This window comes from Pseudoliparis swirei, chromosome 5, assembly GCF_029220125.1.
Source record: "Pseudoliparis swirei isolate HS2019 ecotype Mariana Trench chromosome 5, NWPU_hadal_v1, whole genome shotgun sequence".
Classification (NCBI taxonomy): domain Eukaryota; kingdom Metazoa; phylum Chordata; class Actinopteri; order Perciformes; family Liparidae; genus Pseudoliparis; species Pseudoliparis swirei.
The window spans coordinates 25,904,767-25,927,926 of record NC_079392.1 but is presented as its reverse complement, the minus strand read 5'-3'; the positions used below and the strand labels follow the sequence as shown (position 1 = coordinate 25,927,926).

Sequence of the window (23,160 nt, the reverse complement as noted above, 5' to 3'; positions counted from 1 at the left end):
AGTTGGTAGGTAGGTAGTTGATAGGTAGGTAGGTAGGTAGTAGATAGTTGGTAGGTAGGTAGTTGATAGGTAGGTAGAATGTTGGTAGGTAGGTAGGTAGTTGGTAGGTAGATAGTTGATAGGTAGGTAGTTGGTAGGTAGGTAGATAGTTAGTAGGTAGATAGTTGGTAGGTAACAGTAACTTGGAGGGCGGGGCTTAGCAAACGGTCAATTACTCTGTGCCAGTTCCCGTCGTTGCTCCTCTGCTGGTGCTGGATGACTCTGTTTTGCCCGAGGGACATCCTGATCTTGCCGTTGGCCACGTAGAGCGCCAGCAGGGGGACGGCTCCTCTGCCGGCCACGTGGAGGATCAGCCCTCTGGAGGACCTGGTCTTGATGTCCAGAGAGAAGTGAGGCCTGAGACACGAGAGGAGGACAACGAGGAAGTCCCTGGGTCTGTTATTATGAATAAATGAATAGATGTGCATCGACATGAAATGGAGTGCATCTCTGCAACTACAAGGTCTGTTTAGTAATAGTACTCTCATAATGGTGCTCAAACTTGTGAGGTCTCTTTAAAGGTGGACGTGTTCAGTGGAGGTTGAGTCTAGTGAGGATGGAATGTATTTATTTTCCACCTCGAAAAAACTACTTTACATTTTTCGAATGAATAGAGGACAAAACATCTCAGGTATGACTGAAAAGGGAGGTCATTACCAGTGTGAGTTGCTGTAATGTTGGGGCGGGGGGGTAATCGACTTCCCACTTGAATTTTAATCTTGTATTGAAGGACAGTCCCTTTGTTCAGAGTATTTCTGAACAGCCATTTTACATAATTTCCACATCTTCAGGAATAAAGCGCTTTTTCTTTCTTTCTCCTTCAACGTTGATAAAGGATTACCTGTAATTGAGTTCCTGTTGTGGCACGGTGTAAGAGAGCCAGCTGTTCTCCTCGGAGAGCTGGTATTCGTCCAGCTGCGCTCGCCGCCGTGGACACCGGCTTCCTGCCGGAGTCTGAATCTGACGGACAGCAGAACAAATGACCTTCAATCCCTGTGTAATTGGGGGAATCGCCTGTGGAGATAATGGCTTTTTTGCACTCACGGGTCGGTTTTCGGGGGTCCTTTTCAACACCGGTGCTGGCAGAGGCTCGGTGCCAGGTGGCGGACCGATAACGCATCGTCCAAGGACGACGTCTCCTGAAAACGAGCTGAGGTCCGCAGGTATGAAGCCCCGTTCAGACCTACATACAAGTGAAGTCGTGTTATTATCGGAGGAAGAGGACACGTATCATAGGAGTTAGAGCAGTCGTGGGTTCTTTAAAGACGATGTTTCCGAACCTCCTGGCGTAAAGGTTCGCGATGCAGACTTTGAATTTCCCCTGTTGCACATTTTTATCCAGCGGTCCGATGTGAGGCGATGGTCCCGGGGTCACTTTCACGTTATCGACGCTGAGCTCCAATCTGGGTCGAGCAAATCCAGACAGGATTCAGTAAAGCTTTTTTAATTTTATTTTTAGATAACGTTTTTTTTTAAATAGGACGTCTCTCACCCTGTTGGCCCCTGTACTGCAGACACGTGGTGCCAGCGTCCATCGCTGTACCTTTTCTCCGACCTCAAGGTGTAATTATCACTCTTGAAGACGACGTGGCCATCAGCCAGGGACAGCTGGGCGGACGCGGAGCCCTGCAGGAGATCAGAGAATCCAGCGTCTCTACTTCACTCCTCATTCTATATATGGACACTCCCTGTTTCCTTTAAAGACGGATTTGCAGGGTTTTTACCTGAGAGCTGCTCCTGAGAAGAGCGCCATGGCGGTCTGAGCTCCTGAAGCCCAGAGAGACTCTAATTGGCTGCTCGCTCCCGGCATCAACCGACAGAGGTGAGGACAACGTGGCCGAGCGAACGCCCTGAGGGGCGAGGGAGAGGGGGGAGATATATTCTCAGAGTTCAGTCCTATGAATCCGTCTGTTTTTTGTTTTTTCTCCCTTACCAGCCGCGACACCGGACACCCGACGCCGATCGTCCGCTCAAACTCGACGAGCTCAGCGTCGGCCGTCAAGTCGGTCCACGCATCCCCTCAGCGGCGGGGCGGCGATGTCGTGTCTGGGAGTCAAAGATGAGAACGTTTTCTTTTAGAGAAAGTCGTTCACGAAAAGAAGAAAAAAAGGCCTCGCGCCGCTTTTCGGTCTGGTTTTTTGTTACCGCTCTCGGAGCTGCGCCGGGAGGCCCCCGATGTAAAAGCTGGCGTAGGTCGCGGGGTCGTGACCCGTGGAGATCCGGCGCGGTCCGTAGTGCACGATGACCCGGTCTGCGATGGCGATCGCAAAGTGTTTGTCCTGAGAGGGGGGGAGGGGGTCGAGTCGTTAGAGTTTAAAGATCGTGAACTCAAACTTGCGAGTAGAAAGTATTTTTTCCGATCGTCTTACAAACAGAGAAACTCTCTCGGCGCTCTGGACTCGGAGCTCTCGGCCCGCTTGCCGTCCTCGGAGCACCAGGAAGCCGCTCGCCACGAACACGCAGAAGAAAGACTCCTGGAGCAGATGGAGCACAAGCAGTGAAGACGTTTTCTACCGCGGGGTTAACCTTCTAAAGTTGGGGTAACGTAAAGTTAACGTGACGTAAAGTTGATGTAACGTAAAGTTACCGTTACGTAAAGTTGATGTAACGTAAAGTTAACGTGACGTAACGTTAACGTGAAGTAAAGTTGATGTAACGTAGAGTTGGCGTAATGTAAAGTTGATGTAACGTAGAGTTGGCGTAACGTAAAGTTGATGGAACGTAGAGTTGGCGTAACGTAAAGTTGATGTAACGTAAAGTGTCGTACTTCGTTCCCGATGTAGAACAGCAAAGCGTCCGTCTCTCGGCTGTTTGTGTGAAACCTGAACAGCCGGCTCTTCCTCTCGTGCGGCTCCTTGGTGAGCGCCATGCGGTACCCCGTTCCCTCGTAGTACCCGGACGCCTCCGCCCGGGGAACCCTAAACGGAGAAAGAGCTTTAAAGCTGTTTTCATCTGTTTCTGGTTAACAAACCTCGGCTAACCATGTCAAAGCTTTTCCCCGACCGCTCACTTCACAGTCGGCTGCGCCGCCTCCATGCCGACCGCTCGCTTGAAGTCGAACAGGCAAACGGGATCGTCGTTTACGGAGGAGAGTTTCATTGCTCCTCTGTAGTTGGGGTAGTGCAGCTCCACCGGAGGCTACAGGCATCACGAGGAGATGAAAATGTGAAGAGATGAGTTCATTGAACATGTTTTCATTGGCAGTGGACAACAATATTTTACACACATCGTTAAGATCTCCTCTGGTTGTATAGAAGTATATGCTTCATGTGTTAAAGCTGCATTATCTCTCCTGACCACCAGGGGGCGACTCCTCTGGTTGTATAGAAGTCTATGCTTCATATGTTAAAGCTGCATTCTCTCTCCTGACCACCAGGGGGCGACTCCTCTGGTTGTATAGAAGTATATGCTTCATGTGTTTAAAGCTGCATTCTCTCTCCTGACCACCAGGGGGAGACTCCTCTGGTTGTATAGAAGTATATGCTTCATGTGTTTAAAGCTGCATTCTCTCCTGACCACCAGGGGGAGACTCCTCTGGTTGTATAGAAGTATATGCTTCATGTGTTTAAAGCTGCATTCTCTCTCCTGACCATCAGGGGACTCTTCTGGTTGTATAGAAGTATATGCTTCATGTGTTTAAAGCTGCATTCTCTCTCCTGACCACCAGGGGGCGACTCCTCTGCTTGTACTCCCACTACGTTACCGTAAAGTCCTTAGGATATCCGCCCACGTAGAAGACGACGCTGTCCGGATCCAGTTCGAGGGCGCCGCTCGTCGTGTTGGGAAGGTTGCGTTTCGGAGAGAGCCCGACCGGCGTCGGCGAGGTGAAGTTCCGAGTGACGTTGACCTCGGCATCTTGGTAAACTCTGCAGGGAAACGCGGACACGCGTAAATACTGCGTTCACCACAACGTGCCGGAGGAAGGAAGGCGGAGCGGGACAGAAAGGTCGTAGTACCTTCGGAAGACGACCCGGTCGAAGTCTGAGGAGTTCGGGTTGGAGGTCGTTCTTACGTGGCTGGTTTCCACCTCGTGGGAAACTCCCCCCAACTTGTAGACACAAACCAACACGTTGCTTCTGATGGCCATCCCAATGAAGTCTCCGGAAGCCTAAAAAATGAAATAGCGTGACCACTAAAGTTTCAACGTTTTTTTTTGCATCGCGATACTTAAAAAGACGCCATCTTTCTGTCATGTGTTGCACTTGCGTCCTTGTTGCCCAGGTAGAAAACAAAGGAGCCGCCATCTCTTCGTTTGTTGCGGCGGCGGCGGCGCGTTCGTCCGGAATCGCCCTCCACGGGGTCGTCCTGGTGGCGATTGAGGAGCAGGTCGACGGCCGTGAACGCTTTCACGTCTTCCAGGTTTCTCGGAGGTCGAAGCTCGACGTGCCCGTTCCCGTCGAAAGTGGTGGCAAGCGACATCTGTAAGGACAAATCAGGAGACGTTGAAATTATTAGTAAATGAACCTTTTTACCTTCCATAATAGGTTTGGCCACTTGGGGGCAGTAGAAACAAGCTTTCAACCTAACGCTTTTGCTTTCAGTCCAATATTCTCTCTCTTTTTAGCAGTTTCTTGGTCTCAAAACCCTTTCCTCCACCAGTCAGTGACCTCGGCGTTTTCTTTCCACGACCTTTTAACTGAGTATCCGATGGCGTCCTCCAAGTCAGCGTCACGCCGACGCTAAAATCCACAAGCTCTCAAAAATCCTTGCTAATCAACTTTTACTATATAATATGCCCCTAGTAAATTAAAGAGTCTCCATCCAGAACTATCTGCAACCGCATGTGGTGCCTTCAATGAATTACTCTTTTATTAAATTATTCAATTTGTGCCTACAATTAAATTAACCGTTTTTTATGGATTCTGGTTTATTCACATCCTCCTACACGGCGAGTGTTTTGCGGTTATTGTACTTTTCACTCACATCAAATCAACTGTGTAATAATGTTGAAAATAACGATAATAATAATTAATATTACAGCAGTCAAAATAAAAAATGTTAAACTGATTTTAAAGTGAAATTTAATGCTGTGAAATAAAATTTCAAATGAAATGTGATGGTTGCAAAATTATATAAAATGTAGATTCAAAAAATATAAACAAACATGTATAACACCAAGCTTTAAATCAAAGCTTAACAGGCAATAGATGACAAGTTAATAAAGAATACTTCACCCTTTTAACAAAGGTTCTTGTCTCCGCGATCACGTCCTTGATTCTCCTGATGCTTTCTGTCATGTTGCCACCAGGGGGCGCCTTCCCTCCGAGAGCCTCGACTCGTGTGATTTTGCCTCTCAAGGTGGCGAGCGCAGCGCTCAAGTTCTTCACTGAACAGGAAAACAAACGAAATGATCACGTTCCAGCTGCGGTGGTGAGGGTGACGTTATTAAATACTCACGCGTCCGCTCCGTGTCGATCAACAACGCCTCGTCTACATTCCTGGCGGCGGCGGCCGAAGCTTTCCTCTCCACGTCCCGGCTGATGTTGCTCCGCCTCTCTGCGACGTCGCTCGCCGTGGCGTCGGACGCCGCCGCCGCCGCCTCTATCAGGACGCCCGTGTCATCTGAAATCAGAAAGGGCGCCGCCGTGATCGATGCATATCACGCGCGACGTGAAACACATTTTTCTTTTTCCCGCCCAAGCGATCGCACCGACCTCCGCCCGTCTTTTCGAGGTCGGCGACGACGGTCGAGATGTCCGCTCGAAGGGTTTCTCCTTTCCCGCTCACGCGATCTTCGGTGGCGTTCGCCGCGCGCGACAGAACTGCTTTTTTTTAAAGAAATAAGACATTTTTTACATTTTATTTGACGCGTTCTAAATTATTATCGTGTGTCTGACGTGACGCAGGTTCACAAACCTTTGAGCTCCCTCTGAGTCTCGTGGGCTTCTGAGAGTAAATCAGTGGAATTATCTTTGAGTCCTGCAGCCCTGTGGACCAGACCTCCCTCCTCTGCACCCTGGTGGATGGAAAAAGAATCATATATATATACATATATATATATATGATATAATGTAGTGTATTACAGGTGTTTTTAGGGGTACGTTGCTCACAGTTACCTCGAGGGCTTCCCGAGCCGCCTCTCTGGACCGATTTGCCGCCGCCGCCGCCTTTTCCACGGCGTTCGTGATTCTGCTATCGGCTCCTTTACCCAGAAGGCCGAGCGGGCCTATGCTGCCGGTCGCATTATGAAGCATCCTGCAGTAACATATAGCACGAATATGGTAGCATATTCATTTTGTGTGTATTAGTCGACTCGTCGGCCATTTTTGTTCCAAGTCGACCGAGATTTATTTCGTCGATAACTCGGTTCGTTCTGCTTCTCTCACGTCTTCGGGGAACATAACATGTTAACCGTTGATTTTGCACGGTGATCAAACTGGAACATTTAAAAATAAATGGCGCCTGATCTCAACCGTCCTCCGCTCCACACTCACTGTTGACATTCTGCCGCCGCTCCGCTGAGCTCCTCTTGCCGCTCCTCGGCGTCGGTGACGGTTTCCATCTTTGCCGTCATTTGTACAATTTTGTTTCGCTTCTTGATGATTTCCTTCTCGGCTCCGTCGAGCTGAGCCGCGTGAATCTCAAATCCCTGAAATGTATAATTAAAATGACCAACTATATACTTACCGATACACTTAAATGTGTTTTCTTCAAAATAATAGTCTTTTTTATTTTTTACCGATGACGTCTACCAGCCATTTATAATAAATGTATCACAAAGACAAATATGCGATAATAAATCAGCGTTTTCTCGTTTCTTAATGTTGTTTTTTGTTGGAAGAGGTTATTATAGCAGAGACTTATGTTGCGCCTATAAACCATATAATAGTATTAAATTAATAATAATTGAGACAACTTTATTCCTAAAAAAAAAAAAATTGGGCATTTCTTTTTTTCTCTCTCTTTCCATTCTAGCCTTCAAAATAAAAGCCACAGACACAAACACTGGAATACTGCTTCTTATACGTGCGTAGAATATGACTCAATAGGATCACACAAAAGTATTGTATCACGGTTTGGAAGTGATTTAGCCACCCACGTTTGTATTTTGATATTCCTATTATCCTTTTTTTTTTTTTCAAGGAATTGATAACAAATAGTTTGTTAGTATCGGCCCCGCCCATCCGATAAAAAAATGTCCGCTCACCTTTTTCATCTTCTCGAGCCTCGTAAAGACGTCGGCGATGTCCTTCAGCTGACCTCCGGTGGTTTCCGTCCGCAGCAGAAGAGAACTTCGCTCTCGCGCCAGTCGGGTTTGAAGATGCTGGCGAGCGACGGCGGGAAAAAAAAAGGTGATGCAAAATATCGGGGAGAGAAGTGAGGAGCGGTGCAGGACGACCTCCAGGCCGCGGTTCACCTCACCTGCAGGTGTCGGAGGCCCTTCAGGTTCTGGCCTCGCGTCCCGTCCACTGCGTCCCGTGCGTCCGACAGCAACTCGGCCGCCGCCGTCAGAGAGTCTGCCGTCCGATGTATTATCGCCCGGTGGTCGTCCACGGGATCTGCTGTGTGGTTCCTGATGATGTCCAACACTGAGGAGAACTCACAGACTTAGACAACTGGACCGTTGCATTCATGATCATTTTTTAGGGTTGTCTATCATAATTGTTGGATATCAGTAAACAACCAGAGCTGCATAGAAATAATACTTTTGACCTGCAGTTACATAAAGAAATGTAGCCTTTTGGATCTTAAACCCTGCATTCTCTCTCTTGACCACCAGGGGGCGACTCCTCTGGTTGTATAGAAGTCTACGCTTCATGTGTTAAAGCTGCATTCTCTCTCCTGACCACCAGGGGGCTCCTCTGGTTGTATAGAAGTCTATGCTTCATTCGATAAAGCTGCATTCTCTCTCCTGACCACCAGGGGGTGACTCCTCTGGTTGTATAGAAGTCTATGCTTCGTTTTTTATAAATCTCACATGTGCGTGTGTCCTCCAGCTCTCCTTCCGCTCCGTCTCTCTGAGCGCCGCAGCCTCCTCTTCTCACTTCCTGCAGGCGGCGGCGAGCCTCCTCCATCATCTCGGCCTCGTCGGGGGGAGCGACCGGCTCTCCGGGCGGCGCCTCGGTTTGCCGCTCCATCAAATCTGACGGACCGCAAATAACCAAAACACTGCCGTCATCGATACGTCTGTGGATTTGACTCATCCTTCAGTCTCCGTCGGCCGAGCGGCGATGTCATCAACGTCCGTACCTCGGATCGGTGTGAGGAGAGCTTCGGCTTCAGAGACGAGATCCTCGGCCTTCAGCGCCGTTCCATCCGCGTTCTGCGAGAGCTTCCCCAGATCTGATTTAGTTTTAAGTGTCTGGAAATATGGCAGATAATGTTATTACGCTCTGCACTAATTAGTTCATACATCGCAGTAAGGTTAAGGTGTTTTATGGCTGTGCAAACAATCATTCCCTCCAGGTACCTTGCCTCTGACGACCTCCACGTCGGCCTCCAGATGTTCCACCTCTGGCTCCAGGAGTCTCAGAGCGGCAATGAACCTCCCGACCAGAAACTGCAAAAAGAACGACGGAGGTGAAGAGGAACTCTGACGTCTGGAGAAACGTTGTTGTCGGGTAAGAATGGAGCGGAAGTCGGGAAGCTCGTTATTGTGAAGGGCCAGTGTGTAGGAATCCAAACGCGTCCTCACATTTAGACATATTCCTCATTTTTGGACGGATGTGACATTCACGTGGTCTTTCCAAAAATAAACTCATCTTAAAATAGCTACAGAAGTGCCATAACTTAATCAAGGGGTGTCGACGTGGTCTTCTGGGGGAAAACTCCCGTGGAATATCTACGAATTGCGTAAATTATTTCGTAAATCGAGCTATAAACGGTTGTGTGAGAGAAGCCGAAGCATTTTGGGGGTCTCTGTCACTAGAAAGTGTGAAATATGCAAAATTAGCGTACAAACATCTTAAATTACGGTATGTCGTGTTGTCCTCAGCGTAGAATGAGGTATATCATATCAGGAGTGAGCGGGAAATGATATTTAGCCGGTTGCAATCTGCAACTGCGCCAGAAGAGGGCGCCAACTCCCATTTTAAAGGACAGTTCAACCGAGAACTACCGGAAAAACCTTCATCGAGCTCACCTCGGTTCCGGAGACGTCGGCCTCCAGCCGGTCGAGGCCGGCGGACCCGTCGGTGATGTTCTGCAGCTCGTCGGCCATCTTTTCCAGGTCGAGCAGCGCGGCGGCGGCGCAGGCGTCGCATTCTGTCGGCGGGACACGAGATTAAAAGCTGCGATGCAGTTTTTGTGTCGAGGCGTCGATTTTAAAGATGCGTCTTCCTGCTCTGGTTATAAAAGCATTAAAAACCTTAAACGTTAGAAGTACTCTGCAGGATTTTCTTTTAAAACAACGTGTGGACATAAAGGTTATTATCTCATTTTCACCCACCATGTGCGGCGTGTGTCATTATCTACAATCAGTAAGCAGCAATCATTGCAAAGTATACCTATTTAAAATCACAGCCCCTTCACAAGATGGTCATTATATGGAATTGTAATAATTACACCCGCTGTAGAAGGAACTCTGCCGGTTTCCACTTCCTGTTTGACTGAAAGACGATTCCATCAAACTTTTTACAGTCGTATATGAATTCCCGTGAACATGTATAATTACCTCCAGTCTGAGAATCACAAACGTTCACGCCCCCTTTGCATTTGCAGGGCGTGCAGCCGCCGCCGTGCGCCATCGGGTTGCCGTAGTAACCGAACGAACATCTTGAAGAGGACATAAACAAGAGGGGAAAGCTGCTTTTGAGCTTCTGAGTGTACCGTCAGTCCTGATTGAAGGCGTCACCTTGTTTTTAGTCACCTTGTTTTTAGTCACGTTGTTTCGTCATGTTGTTTTTAGTCACGTTGTTTTTAGTCACGTTGTTTTTAGTCACGTTGTTTTTAGTCACATTGTTTTTAGTCACGTTGTTTTTAGTCACCTTGTTTTTAGTCACGTTGTTTTTCGTCACGTTGTTTTTCGTCACGTTGTTTTTTGTCACGTTGTTTTTTGTCACGTAGACGTTGTTACTTGTTTTTAGTCACGTTGTTTCATCACGTTGTTTTTAGTCACGTTGTTTTTAGTCATGTTATTTCGTCAGGTTGCTTTTAGTCACAATGTTGCGTTACGTTGTTGTGTTTGATATGAAACCTAGTTATGATATTTCTTTTTGGGTGGGGGGGGCTTCAGAAATATCAGCCTTCAACATCTCCCTGGGCATTCAATGCCGACTCTCTTTCTGTTAACTGTGTTCTGGCGGCCGCGTCACAGACACACCTCTCACACGCGGCGCCGCCGTAGCCACGTCGACACAAACATTCCACGACTCCAGAGCCGACGTCCAGGCAGGCCAGAGCGAAGCTGCAGAGACACAGAAGAAATACGTAATTCGTGCTGACGCAGAGCAGTAGAGCTAACGGTGATAAAAAAGTTACCGACTTGTTCCGTGTTCGCGGGCAGGGACAGGCCCGGCAGGTCCCGTCGGCTGCGTTTCCATAGTAACCCTCTCTACACCGCTCACAGCGATGCCCGGCGGTGTCAAGCTGACAGTGCTGGAGGTCAGTGAGCAGAAGAACTTCATGTGTTGTGCCCACACAACCGTTTATTTAAAATAAAATACAAAATGTACTTCTTACTAATGAAAAAGAAGCGGGAAACCAATTCATGAGAAGCTAACGGAGTGCTGCGTTACCCAGGTGACGGCGCACGCCGTCTGGTTGGCGAAGGCCGGGTCGCAGAACCTTTTGGTCTTCTGCTGGATCGGAGCCGGTCTGCCAAACCCGAACCCGAAGCAAAGCAGAAAGCACCACGACAAACAGATATTCCACCGCATGGCGAGCCGTCCGGTGAGCCGTGTGAGGCTAGCGGTCATAAGCCCCGCCCCCCTCCGATGAACACCTGCAGCAGGTGAACCTTGGAGCTATTCACGCGGGACGCTAGATGAGTGTAGCCGTGAAGTCAGGCTCAAGGTTCAGAGAGGTGTGGCGCAACTCAGGTACTCAAAGATATGTAGAGATGTAGAGGAGTAAAGAGTACAATATGCAGCTATGAGAAAGCTTCATAATATATAGTTTTTTATTAATAAATGTAGTATAAATGAGGCACAAACCTTTATAATATATAGTTTTTATTAATAATTGTGTATAAATGAGACAGAAAGCTTCATAATATATCGTTTTTATTAAAAGAATTGTATAAATTTGTCTCTGAATGCTGTGTGAACTAACCTCTCTGCATAAAGCTTCATAATATATCGTTTTTATCAATAAATGTGTATAAATGAGGCATAAAGCGTCAACATATATGTTTTTTATGAATAAATGTAGTATAAATAAGGTATAAACCTTCATAATATATAGTTTTTATTAATAAATGTATTATAAATGAGTCATTAACCTTCATAATATATATTTTTTATTAATAAATGTGTATAAATGAGGCATAAAGTTTCATAATATATATAGTTATTATTATTCATCATCAGAGAACGGGGTACAGGGCGTAGCTCGCGACCCCGCAGGTGTTCCTGCCGTCCCGGGCCATCCTCATGTAGCCTCCTTCGCCCCAACTGCTTCCCCAACTGAGGAGAAGAGGAAACAACGAGTAGAAGAAGATGAAGTCTTCGTCAAAATGATCTTGTGTTGTTCTTTACGTTATTTATGAGTCCTGACCTGTTTTTGATGATCCAGTAGTCCTGGCCTCCGTCGGAGCCGTAGCCGACCAGCAGCACGGCGTGGCTCAGGCTGTTGGGGTTGCAGAGCGGCTCGTCGTAGATGCCTGTGGAGAGTCGTGTTTACCTGGGGTTCAACTGTGACTTCTTTTGCTTTTTTAAACCACGTATTGGACATTTTAATGTTCAGAATTCAACGCTTTCAAATTTAAAACAAATATTTTAATTTCATGATTTGTAATTTCAAAAGCAAAATTTAACTTTGTATATATATATATATTATAAAAAATATGTTATTTTGTATATATCTATCTATATATACATGGAAAATGAATTTCATACATTTCTGGGGGAATTCTGAAAAAAAGTTTTTTTATCTGAACTTTTGAATATATATATATATATATGTATATATATATATATATAAATACATACAATTAACATATATATTGTATGTTAACACACATATATATGTATATATATAATTACACACATATATATATATATATATGTGTGTATATATATATTAATATATATATATAGTAAATTGTGAACATTAACACATATGTATTAATATATTTATATATATGTATATATATACACACATAAATATAACATTAACATATTTATTTATATTTACATTTATATTTATACATATATATATATATCTATATATATATATATATATTTTAATATGAGGCCTTTAAAACCGAGACTAGACTGCGCCACTTTCCAAGATCCCAGACTTCCTCTCACGACATTCGTCTAACGTTTGTTTTTCTAATTCCTGGCGTCACTGACCGGAGCTGTAGAACAGGAAGCTGGAGTGATTGGCGTCGATGGCGATCGTGATTGGCCCGATGGTTGCCACGGCGTCGGCCAGGGCCTGCTCATCTCCTTTGGGTATGAACCTGTAGTCCTTGATGTGGGCCACCGCCTGCCGGCTGTCGTAGTAGCAGGGCTGGGTGTCCTGTCGGGGGACCAGACGGACCCTGAACGTCACGCGACGGGGTGCACACGGAACGCACAACAATAATATGGGCGGAGCCGGATGGGGCGGAGCCTCACCACCGAGCTGTACGGGTAGGCGTCGCTGGCCTGCAGCCCGTTGCTGACCACGTAGTCGTAGGCGTTGGCCATCCAGGCGCCGTTGCACCCGTAGGTGCCGTAGGACCGGGAGCAGTCCACCAGGTTCTGCTCGCTCAGCGACACCAGCTGACCCGTCTTCTTGTAGATTTGGCCCTCAATGGCCCCCGTAGTGCTGAAGGCCCAGCAGGAGCCACAGAAACCCTGACACGGGGATTCACATATCATCGATTTAAATGTACGCTCATGATATTCAAAGAACAGCCTGAAGGTGACGTGGGGCGGGGCGTCTCACCTGGTCCTTGACCTCGGTGACGTAGCCCATGTTCCGGTAGTCCACGAAGTAGGAGCCGAGCTTCTTGGCGTTCGCTCGCAGCCGGCGGCCCGAAGCCGTCTTCCCCCTCTTCGCGAACTGGGCGTCGATCACGGCGCCTTGCAGGACCTGGTACTCCTGCTCCGTCTGGAGGGCGCGGGGGATCGTTTCTCAGTGATTAAAGGTATCGAAGTTATCGGGAAGGACTGGCGCCAGACTAAACTGAGGTCTATAGAGGACCAGGACTAAACTGAGGTCTATAGAGGACCAGGACTAAACTGAAGTCTATAGAGGACTAGGACTAAACTGAGGTCTATAGAGGATCAGGACTAAACTGAGGTCTATAGAGGACCAGGACTACACTGAAGTCTAGAGAGGACCAGGACTAAACTGAGGTCTATAGAGGACCAGGACTACACTGAAGTCTATAGAGGACTAGGACTAAACTGAGGTCTATAGAGGACCAGGACTAAACTGAAGTCTATAGAGGACCAGGACTAAAGTCTATAGAGGACTAGGACTAAACTGAGGTCTATAGAGGACCAGGACTAAACTGAGGTCTATAGAGGACCAGGACTAAACTGAGGTCTATAGAGGACCAGGACTAAACTGAGGTCTATAGAGGACCAGGACTAAACTGAGGTCTATAGAGGACCAGGACTAAACTGAAGTCTCTAGAGGACTAGGACTAAACTGAGGTCTATAGAGGACCAGGACTAAACTGAAGTCTATAGAGGACTAGGACTAAACTGAGGTCTATAGAGGACCAGGACTAAACTGAGGTCTATAGAGGACCAGGACTAAACTGAATTCTATAGAGGACAAGGACTAAACTGAGGTCTATAGAGGACCAGGACTAAACTGAGGTCTATAGAGGACCAGGACTAAACTAAAGTCTATGGAGGACCAGGACTAAACTGAGGTCTATAGAGGACCAGGACTAAACTGAAGTCTATAGAGGACCAGGACTAAACTAAAGTCTATAGAGGACCAGGACTAAACTGAGGTCTATAGAGGACCAGGACTAAACTAAAGTCTATAGAGGACCAGGACTAAACTAAAGTCTATAGAGGACCAGGACTAAACTGAAGTCTATAGAGGACCAGGACTAAACTAAATTCTATGGAGGACCAGGACTACACTGAGGTCTATAGAGGACCAGGACTAAACTAAATTCTATGGAGGACCAGGACTACACTGAGGTCTATAGAGGACCAGGACTAAATTAAATTCTATAGAGGAATAGGACTACACTGAAGTCTATAGAGGACTAGGGCTGAACGGAGGTCTATAGAGGACCTTTAAGGCTGTGGGGGGGTCTCCTCTCACCAGGTCTCCGTATCGGTTCTTGGCCATAGTGAAGGGAGGTCTATAGAGGACCTTTAGGGTACTTTATTTGAGGGGGGTCTGGGGGTCTCACCAGGTCTCCGTATCGGTTCATGGCCATGGTGAAGGGCCTCCTGCCCATGAAGAACCCTTCGTTGTTGTCCTCGATCATCTGCCGGTTGCTCTCCCAGATGTTCTTCCTCTGCACGTCGTCCTGCGGGGTGACAAGCACACGGGGGTCTCAGAGGGGGACCCGGGGGACCCGGGGTCCTGCAGAGCGTGGACCGGGCCTCACCGTGTCCTCGTAGGCCACGCTGTGGCTGCTCTTCCAGAGCTCCCACTCGGTCGGAGACGCCTCGTCCGACTCCGAGGCCGCGAGCCGCGGGCCAATCAGAACGGCCGAGAGCAGAGCGGCCCGCAGCAGGAGGCGGGCCGGCCGGACTGGAAGGCGAGAAACCACCTGTGATTATCTCTGAAGTATTGGTGCACAACTGTTGTTGTTGTTGTTGTTGTCATGCCATTTAAGTTATAAGACTTTACATTTAGCACCCAAAGAAAAATTGAAATAATTTATTTTTTCAATGTTATAAGATGTGCAACTTAACGTAATCATAAAAAATAAATAGATAAATATACGGGGGTATTATATGAAGATTTTCTGGGAATTAATAGTGTTAAAATTAATAAATAAGAACATTTAAATATTTTCAATAATGTTTAATATTTGGAATTTTTTTATCAGAAGTGCGACAGAATTTATCCGAAAAAATAAATATTTAAATATACGGGGGTATTATATGAAGACTTTCTGGGAATTAATAGTGTTAACATTATTAATAATTAAGTAAATTAAAAGGGAAATTTAGTCATCTTTTTCAAAAATGTTTAATCTTTGGAAATATTTTATTAGAAGTGCGACAGAATTTAATCATGAAATAGAAATAGCCGTGGGTATTATATGACGACTTGCTGGGAATTAATAGTGTTAACATTAATAATAAATAAGTAAATAAAAATAGAATTTCAGTCATATATTTCAAGAATGTTTAATCTTTGGGGAAAGTCTTCTCAACTTAGGTCATGTGACTCGAGTCCAAACCTCATTATATCTTTACAGCACCTCCATAATAAAATGTGCTCTCTACTTATTCGAGTAAAGAAATAAAGAAGTAAAAAAACACACAATAAAAGCACAATATTAATTTCTACAGAAGAAACCTCAATTGGAGAAGCGACATTGCAAAAGTGACCCTTCACTCCCACTAAAACTCAATTAAATGTGAAAAAAAGACTAAATAAGTCTCATAAATGAGGACAGAAGGGCTCAAATACATAATAACTTTAATGTATGTTATTCTCTCCACAACAAGGACTGATAAAGAATAGAGAAGCCAGTCAGAAGCCGGTTGTCTGTGGAGTGAAAGGTGTGTTGGCCTCTTACCTTGGTGTGTGTGTGGTGGTCCCATGGTCTCTGGACTCAGTGGGAGGCTCACTGTGGGCCGGCCTCATATAGCCCAGCGCTAAGTACATGCTTCCCCCGCATGGATCACCTTAATCAACAGGTGCGCCAGCGTCTGAGGAGGGACATTAGTCAACAAAAAACACGACGCTCCTCCTCCGTAATGCCTCTATTATCGTAGAGAGAGAGAGCTAAAGCTGCAATATTGTAAATCCTTCAATCACCGGGTTATGAATGAGAACAACACCTGACAGCAAACTTTCCAAAACAAGCTGCGGAGGAAGTTCACAGATCAGGTGCTTCAGCCTGAAGCAGCAGGAGGCCACGAGGAAACACCAGCGAATTCAGTCAGAACCGTCATTAAGTTCAAAAACAAAGTTTAAGTGTCAAAGGTGAAAGTGCCATTTGGTACATACACGTGATTGTTATATTATTATATGGTAATAATGGTATAGTATTATATGTACATGTACATATATTTATGTATGTGATACTGATGTCACAATAATATAAATAATATATGTGTATACAATTATGTGAAAAAAAGTTCTTATTTTAATGCAAATTAAAAAAAAACAAAAAATGTCATACATTCTGGATTCATTACAAATCAACTGAATATTGCACCTTTTTATTCTTTTATTATTGCTGATTAGCACGAGCGCTTAAAACTCTAAATCCATCATCATATTTTTTTATTTCCTCAGACAGACCAAAAAAAAAAGATTTATAACAGCTGAGTGTTTGTCAAGGCAGGAAAAACCTGCAGGTGTTTCGAGTTAATTAGACAATTCAAGTATATATATGTATGCGTATATATACAGGACTGTCTCAGAAAATTAGAATATTGTGATAAAGTTCTTTATTTTTTGTAATGCAATTTAAAAAAACAAAAATGTCATGCATTCTGGATTCATTACAAATCAACTGAAATATTGCAAGCCTTTTATTCTTTTAATATTGCTGATTATGGCTTACAGCTTAAGAAAACTCTAAAATCCTATCTCATAAAATGTAAATATTTCCTCAGACCAAGTAAAAAAAAAGATTTATAACAGCAAAACAAAATCAAACATTTGAAAATGTGTTTCCAGGTGTTTCGAGTTAATTAGACGATTCAAGTGATTTGTTTAATACCCTACTAGTATACTTTTTCATGATATTCTAATATTTAGAAATAGGATATTTGAGTTTTCTTAAGCTGTAAGCCATAATCAGCAATATTAAAAGAATAAAAGGCTTGCAATATTTCAGTTGATTTGTAATGAATCCTGAATGCATGACATTTTTGTTTTTTTAATTGCATTACAGAAAATAAAGAACTTTATCACAATATTCTAATTTTCTGAGACAGTCCTGTATATACATGAGTTGTTGATACTGATGTCAGGATAATATATATATATATATTTATACATATATGTGTATTTGTATTTATATCTGAATATGTATATATATATATGTATGCGTATGTATACATATACATTAGTTGTTGATACTAATGTCACAATAATAAATATACATATATATTCATACATGTGTGTATTAGTATGTATCTATATGTATATGTGTATATATACATATATGTATATGTTTATATATATATATATGTGTACATGTATTTATACATATACATTTATTGTTGATAATGATGTCACATAAATAAATATATATGCATTATGAATATGTATGTGTATATATATATATCTACATATAAACATATTTATACATACATATATTTCGTATTTATATATATACTATTATAATTATATTAGTTATATTAGACGTCAATGAAATATGAGTCATGTGTTCATGATTTAAACCAGATACATATTGATTGGTGTCATATTAAGTGGTGATGTCTGCGCTCCGCAGCGCCCCCTGGCGGCCGGCCGCGGTGCAGCGCCGCGTGCAGGTGGATGAGCTCAGCTGCCGGTCGGTTCCGTCCAAACTCCCGAACACAGCGCGGCTCTCTGCCGCGGAGGAGCAGCGGGGACAACCATGAGTCACGCATGAGGTCTGCAGAATGTCGTTCAAGGTAAACATGCCTCTTCTTCATCTTCTTCGTCTTCTTCCTCCTCTTCTGTATCCCTCCATCCATCCATCATTCTGTGCAGCGCGCGTGCGGGAGGCGCGAGGCCGTCCAGGTGTTCAATAACAATGTCATTCCCTTCATCGGTGTGACATCCCCGGATATAAAGACGCTGTTGACATACTTCATCTGGCTGCGCGCGCAGTTTATGGTCCCGTACAGTGTGCATGCGTGCTGTTTGATTCCTTCAAATCCCCTTAAATTATTCTCTTAAGAGAGATGGACGCTGACGTCATGCCCTCCTCGTAATGCTATAATGTGCGGCTCGGGGCGGCCGGTGGCTGTTGTGTGTACTTTGCCCCGCAGAAGGAAACGCCCCTGGCCAACGCCGTGTTCTGGGCCGCGCGCAGCGGGAACGCGGCTCTGCTGCAGCTGCTGCTCAACAGCGGGCGCGTGGACGCGGACTGCAGAGACAGTGTACGGACACGCTGCATGTCCCGGATGTGCTGCACGCTTTAGCCCCATAACCCGCCTGTGGTAGGGAGACAGGAAGTGGGGCCCTCTGGGTTCACCTGTGTGTGTGTGTGTGTGTGTGTGTGTGTGTGTGTGTGTGTGTGTGTGTGTGTGTGTGTGTGTGTGTGTGTGTGTGTGTGTGTGTGTGTGTGTGTGTGTGTGTGTGTGTGTGTGTGTGTGTGTGTGTGTGTGTGTGTGTGTGTGTGTGTGTGTGTGTGTGTGTGTGTGTGTGTGTTGTGTGTCACACCACTCATTCAGCTTTAACCCATGATAGACTTCTATAAAACCAGAGGAGTCGCCCCCTGGTTGGTCAGGAGAGAGAATGCAGCTTTAACACAGGAAGCAGAGGCTTCTATACAACCAGAGTAGTCGCCCCCTGGTGGTCAGGAGAGAGAATGCAGCTTTAACACATGAAGCATAGACTTCTATACAACCAGAGGAGTCGCCCCCTGGGGGTCAGGAGAGAGAATGCAGCTTTAACACAGGAAGCAGAGGCTTCTATACAACCAGAGTAGTCGCCCCCTGGTGGTCAGAAGAGAGAATGCAGCTTTAACACATGAAGCATAGACTTCTATATCACCCAAAATGTAAGTGAGAACCTGGAGATTACCACCATATTTATCCTTTAAAGTACCTTTTTGTCATCTCTCGTTTATTTCCAGAATATATATATATATATATATATATATATATATATATATATATATATACACACGCCGTTGGAATATTTTAGTGCCTGACGTGTTTCTGCAAGTTTGACAGTTTCCAGCCTCTTTGATCTTCACCTTCATCGACTCTTTCTTCATTTATGGTCTCCAGTGCGGAACGACGGCGCTGATGGTGGCGTCCTACAGCGGCCACCACGCGTGCGCCAGAGACCTCATCATGCAGGGCGCCGACATCAACTACCAGAGAGAGGCGGGTGTTATACTCTCACCATGTTGTAATTTAATTAAATATGTTTTCAAATACATGAAAACCAACCCCTCCTCTTCCTCAGGCGGGTTCCACTGCCCTGTTCTTCGCCGCCCAGCAGGGTCACGACGACGTGGTGAAGCTGCTCTTTGAATTCGGCGCCTCCACCGACTTCCAGACGAAGGTGCGGGCGCTCATTCGGCCGCGGTGACGTGGTTCAGACACGGGAACTAGACTCCAGTGTTTGAGCCCTTCTCTGATGTTGTGTTGGTCTGTTTGGGTTCTTGTTGTGCCTCTTTTGTTGTTGTTTTGTTCATTTTGTAGGTCACGTGTCGTCTCTGGTCATCGTGGGTCTCTTTTTTGTGGGCTAGTCTGGGTTCAGTTTACCCCCTTTTTGCATCTCTTTGTATTTCTTTTGTGTCTCTTTGTAGTTGTTTTGTGTCTCTTTGTAGTTGTTTTGTGTTTCTTTGTAGTTGTTTTGAATATCTTTGTAGTTGTTGTCGGTCTCTTTGTAGTTTTTTTTGTCTCTTTGTAGTTGTTTTCTGTCTCTTTGTAGTTGTTTTCTGTGTCTTTTGTCGTTCCTCATCTCTTTGTAGTTGTTTTCGTATATATTTTGCATGTAGTAATTTCTCCCTCCTTCGTAGTCGGCCCGGTTCAGTGGTCTTCAGTCATGTGACCCAGGGGGCTTCCTGTCGGCTTCCTGCCGGCTGCTCGGGCTTCTGGAGACTTGTCCTCGTTCCTCTCTCTGCCGACTTCATTGTTCTTCTGTTTCTCTCGTGGTTCCTCGCGCTGCAGGACGGCGGCACGGCGCTCACCGCCGCCTCCCAGCACGGACGCTCCAAGGTGGTGGAGACGCTGTTGAAGAACGGAGCCAACGTCCACGACCAGCTGAACGTGAGCCCCCCCCCCAACCCCCCTCTCTCTCTCTCTCTTTACACCCGTCTCCTCTCGCGGCCGGGAGCATCACTCATTGAGGTGAGTCTTCCTGTGTTTGCAGGACGGCGCCACCCCTCTGTTCCTCGCCGCTCAGGAGGGTCACGTGACCGTGATTCGTCAGCTGTTGTCATCCGGAGCGAAGGTCAACCAATCGAGGGAGGTAATGGCCTCGCCTCTGATTCTAACGGGCTAACAGCGCCTCGCCCCTCTAACCCTTGTGGCCACTCTTGACATTGCGCCCGTGTGTCCTGCAGGATGGCACCGCCGCCCTGTGGATGGCGGCTCAGATGGGCCACGGCGAGGCGGTGAGGGTGCTCCTCCTACGGGGAGCAGACCGGGACGCAGACAGACAGGTACGACGTTCTTCAAGAGAGAAGCACAGAAATAATTTGTGTAGGGAGGAGGGATTCATCTACTGATGAGGCCCATGTGATATGAGGAGAAAGACTAAAGCAGAGGAGGAAGAGGAAGAGGAACTTGAGATGAGTGAGAGGAGCTTGAGATGAGTGAGAGGAGCTTGAGAGGAGTAGGAGGAGCTTGAGAGGAGTAGGAGGAGCTTGAGATGAGTGAGAGGAGCTTGAGTGGAGTAAGAGGAGCTTGAGAGGAGTAGGAGGAGCTTGAGGAGTAAGAGGAGCTTGAGAGGAGTAAGAGGAGCTTGAGATGAGTGAGAGGAGCTTGAGAGGAGTAGGAGGAGCTTGAGGAGTAGGAGGAGCTTGAGGGGAGTAAGAGGAGCTTGAGAGGAGTAGGAGGAGCTTGAGGGGTAGGAGGAGCTTGAGGGGAGTCAGAGGAGCTTGAGAGTAGGAGGAGCTTGAGGAGTAAGAGGAGCTTGAGGGGAGTAAGAGGAGCTTGAGAGAAGTAGGAGGAGCTTGAGGAGTAGGAGGAGCTTGAGAGGAGTAGGAGGAGCTTGAGGGGTAGGAGGAGCTTGAGAGGAGTAAGAGGAGCCTGAGGAGTAAGAGGAGCTTGAGGGGAGTAAGAGGAGCTTGAGAGAAGTAGGAGGAGCTTGAGAGGAGTAGGAGGAGCTTGAGGGGTAGGAGGAGCTTGAGGGGAGTCAGAGGAGCTTGAGAGGAGTAGGAGGAGCTTGAGGAGTAAGAGGAGCTTGAGGGGAGTAAGAGGAGCTTGAGAGAAGTAGGAGGAGCTTGAGGAGTAGGAGGAGCTTGAGAGGAGTAGGAGGAGCTTGAGAGGAGTAAGAGGAGCTTGAGGAGTAGGAGGAGCGTTCTTTATGAGGTGGTTCAAGGCTTTCCGTGCTGTGTTTCCAGGACGGATCAACGCCGTTATTCAAAGCTGCTTTTAAGGGACACAACGGCGTCATCGAGGAGCTTCTCAAGTTTTCTCCTTCAGTTGGAATCCTCAAGGTAGACGATGCCGCCGCCGCCATTTTCTTTTTGTTTACAAACGGACGTATACTTGCTTGTTGTCGTGAGAAGATGGAGACGGTGAACTCCTCAACGTGTCTCTGTAACACTCGAGTCAGAGGATTGACCTCAGGTCCTTCCAGCCAGTTAGCTTAGCTTAGCGTAAAGACTTGAAGCAGGGGGAAACAGCTAGCCTGGCTCTGTCTGGCTGACTATTTAAAAAAATGTACAGATTAAATTACATGAAATATGCCACATTGATGGTGAGGGGCTGGTGTTGTCTGGACAGAGCCAGGCTGGTGGTCTTCATGCTAAACTAAGCTCACTGAACCTGTCACAACGGGGGTACATTCCCGATATTTAAAAAGATCCTTTTAGACAAAACGTGGTCGCACTCGCCGCTACGTGAAAATGAACTAAATGTGTTTTATTTCTATAACCCGGCGGTTACAAAATGTCACTGAAAAGAGGCGCGTACCACCCAGGAGGAGACTCGACAACAAGAGACACAAAACAACCTCAAAGACACAGAAAGCAGCTGCAAAGGAAGCACAGAGACTGAAAAGTGACAGAAATAACAACCAAAACAACAACAAAGAGACGCAGAACAACAGAGAGACGCTCCCTGGAGGAGACTCAGCGGGGCTTCTCAAGTTGTCTCATAATCCGCCCGCTGAGCGTATTTCCCAAAATGTCAAACTATTCCTTTTTAATACGGATAAAGAGCAGGCACGTGTGTTTTAGAGTCATCGCGATAATCTTCCCTTGTCTGCAGAACGGCTCGACGGCTCTTCACGCCGCCGTGATGGGCGGAAACCTGCAGACCGTCCTCCTGCTGCTCAGAGCCAACGCCGACCCCTCGGTACCCAACCAGGTGCGGACGACGCCAACGGCTTTAAAAAAAGATGATCGGGGAAAATATTTCTATTTAAGTATTTCGTGTTTTTTTCTTCTTCCGCAGAATAACGAACTCCCTGCAGATCTCACAAAGAGCGATCGCATCCTGAAGGCGTTGCGTCCAAAAGTCATGAACGGAGAGAGCTGATGACCAACCAGAGGCCTTCGTGGCTGCCTCTTCCACTTTGATGATGATGATGATGATGATGAAGGGAAGGGGGGGGCAACAATACAGTGTCAATCTATGTACTATTTAAGGTGCTTGCTTTTGATTGCGACTGAATACGTTGAATAAACCTGCACTGAACCCGGAGCAACGGACATGTACAACCAAAATGCATTTGTCCTCCACGTGCATCATCTACTTTACTCTGTTCGACAGTATATGCATTTATTTTTATTTACTCCCGCTGTTGTAAGATTTCTAAATATTTTGCATACTTTTTATTTGCCTTTTAAAATTATTATTACTATTAGACGTAATAAAGTTTAAATGTGATATTCAATCCGTTCGTGGCAGTGTGCTTTTTCCTATTTAACGTGAGGATTAGGTGTTTTATTTTGAAAATTCGCAGCCGTCCTGATCAGTATAATAATAATAATAGAATATATATATATTTGAACTGAAACTTGATTTA

General features: G+C 45.9%; 2 protein-coding genes across 4 annotated transcripts; one reads left to right on the top strand and one right to left on the bottom strand.

Moving 5' to 3' along the window:
* Positions 1–206: 206 nt before the first annotated feature.
* On the top strand, positions 207–23,028 carry ankrd29 (ankyrin repeat domain 29). 3 transcript variants are annotated; one of them, XM_056415571.1, is made up of 12 exons: positions 207–8,238; positions 8,446–8,600; positions 17,753–17,915; positions 18,276–18,386; positions 19,242–19,340; positions 19,423–19,521; positions 20,133–20,231; positions 20,335–20,433; positions 20,528–20,626; positions 21,530–21,625; positions 22,401–22,499; positions 22,587–23,028. In XM_056415571.1, exons 3-12 carry the CDS (start codon positions 17,904–17,906, stop codon positions 22,668–22,670), a joined length of 897 nt encoding a protein of 298 aa, XP_056271546.1. In that variant the 5' UTR covers positions 207–8,238; positions 8,446–8,600; positions 17,753–17,903; the 3' UTR covers positions 22,671–23,028. The 3 variants fall into 3 exon arrangements, with proteins under 3 accessions (XP_056271546.1, XP_056271545.1, XP_056271547.1); XM_056415570.1 differs by having other exon boundaries at positions 207–8,600; XM_056415572.1 differs by having other exon boundaries at positions 2,095–8,600; positions 17,753–18,446.
* On the bottom strand, positions 11,504–15,961 carry cts12 (cathepsin 12). Its single transcript, XM_056413954.1, has 8 exons — positions 15,947–15,961; positions 14,714–14,878; positions 14,513–14,632; positions 13,075–13,239; positions 12,762–12,983; positions 12,495–12,663; positions 11,695–11,800; positions 11,504–11,603 (listed from the first exon to the last, which is right to left on the bottom strand). The coding sequence occupies exons 1-8, from the start codon at positions 15,959–15,961 to the stop codon at positions 11,504–11,506; spliced, it is 1,062 nt and encodes a 353-aa protein (XP_056269929.1).
* Positions 23,029–23,160: the final 132 nt, after the last annotated feature.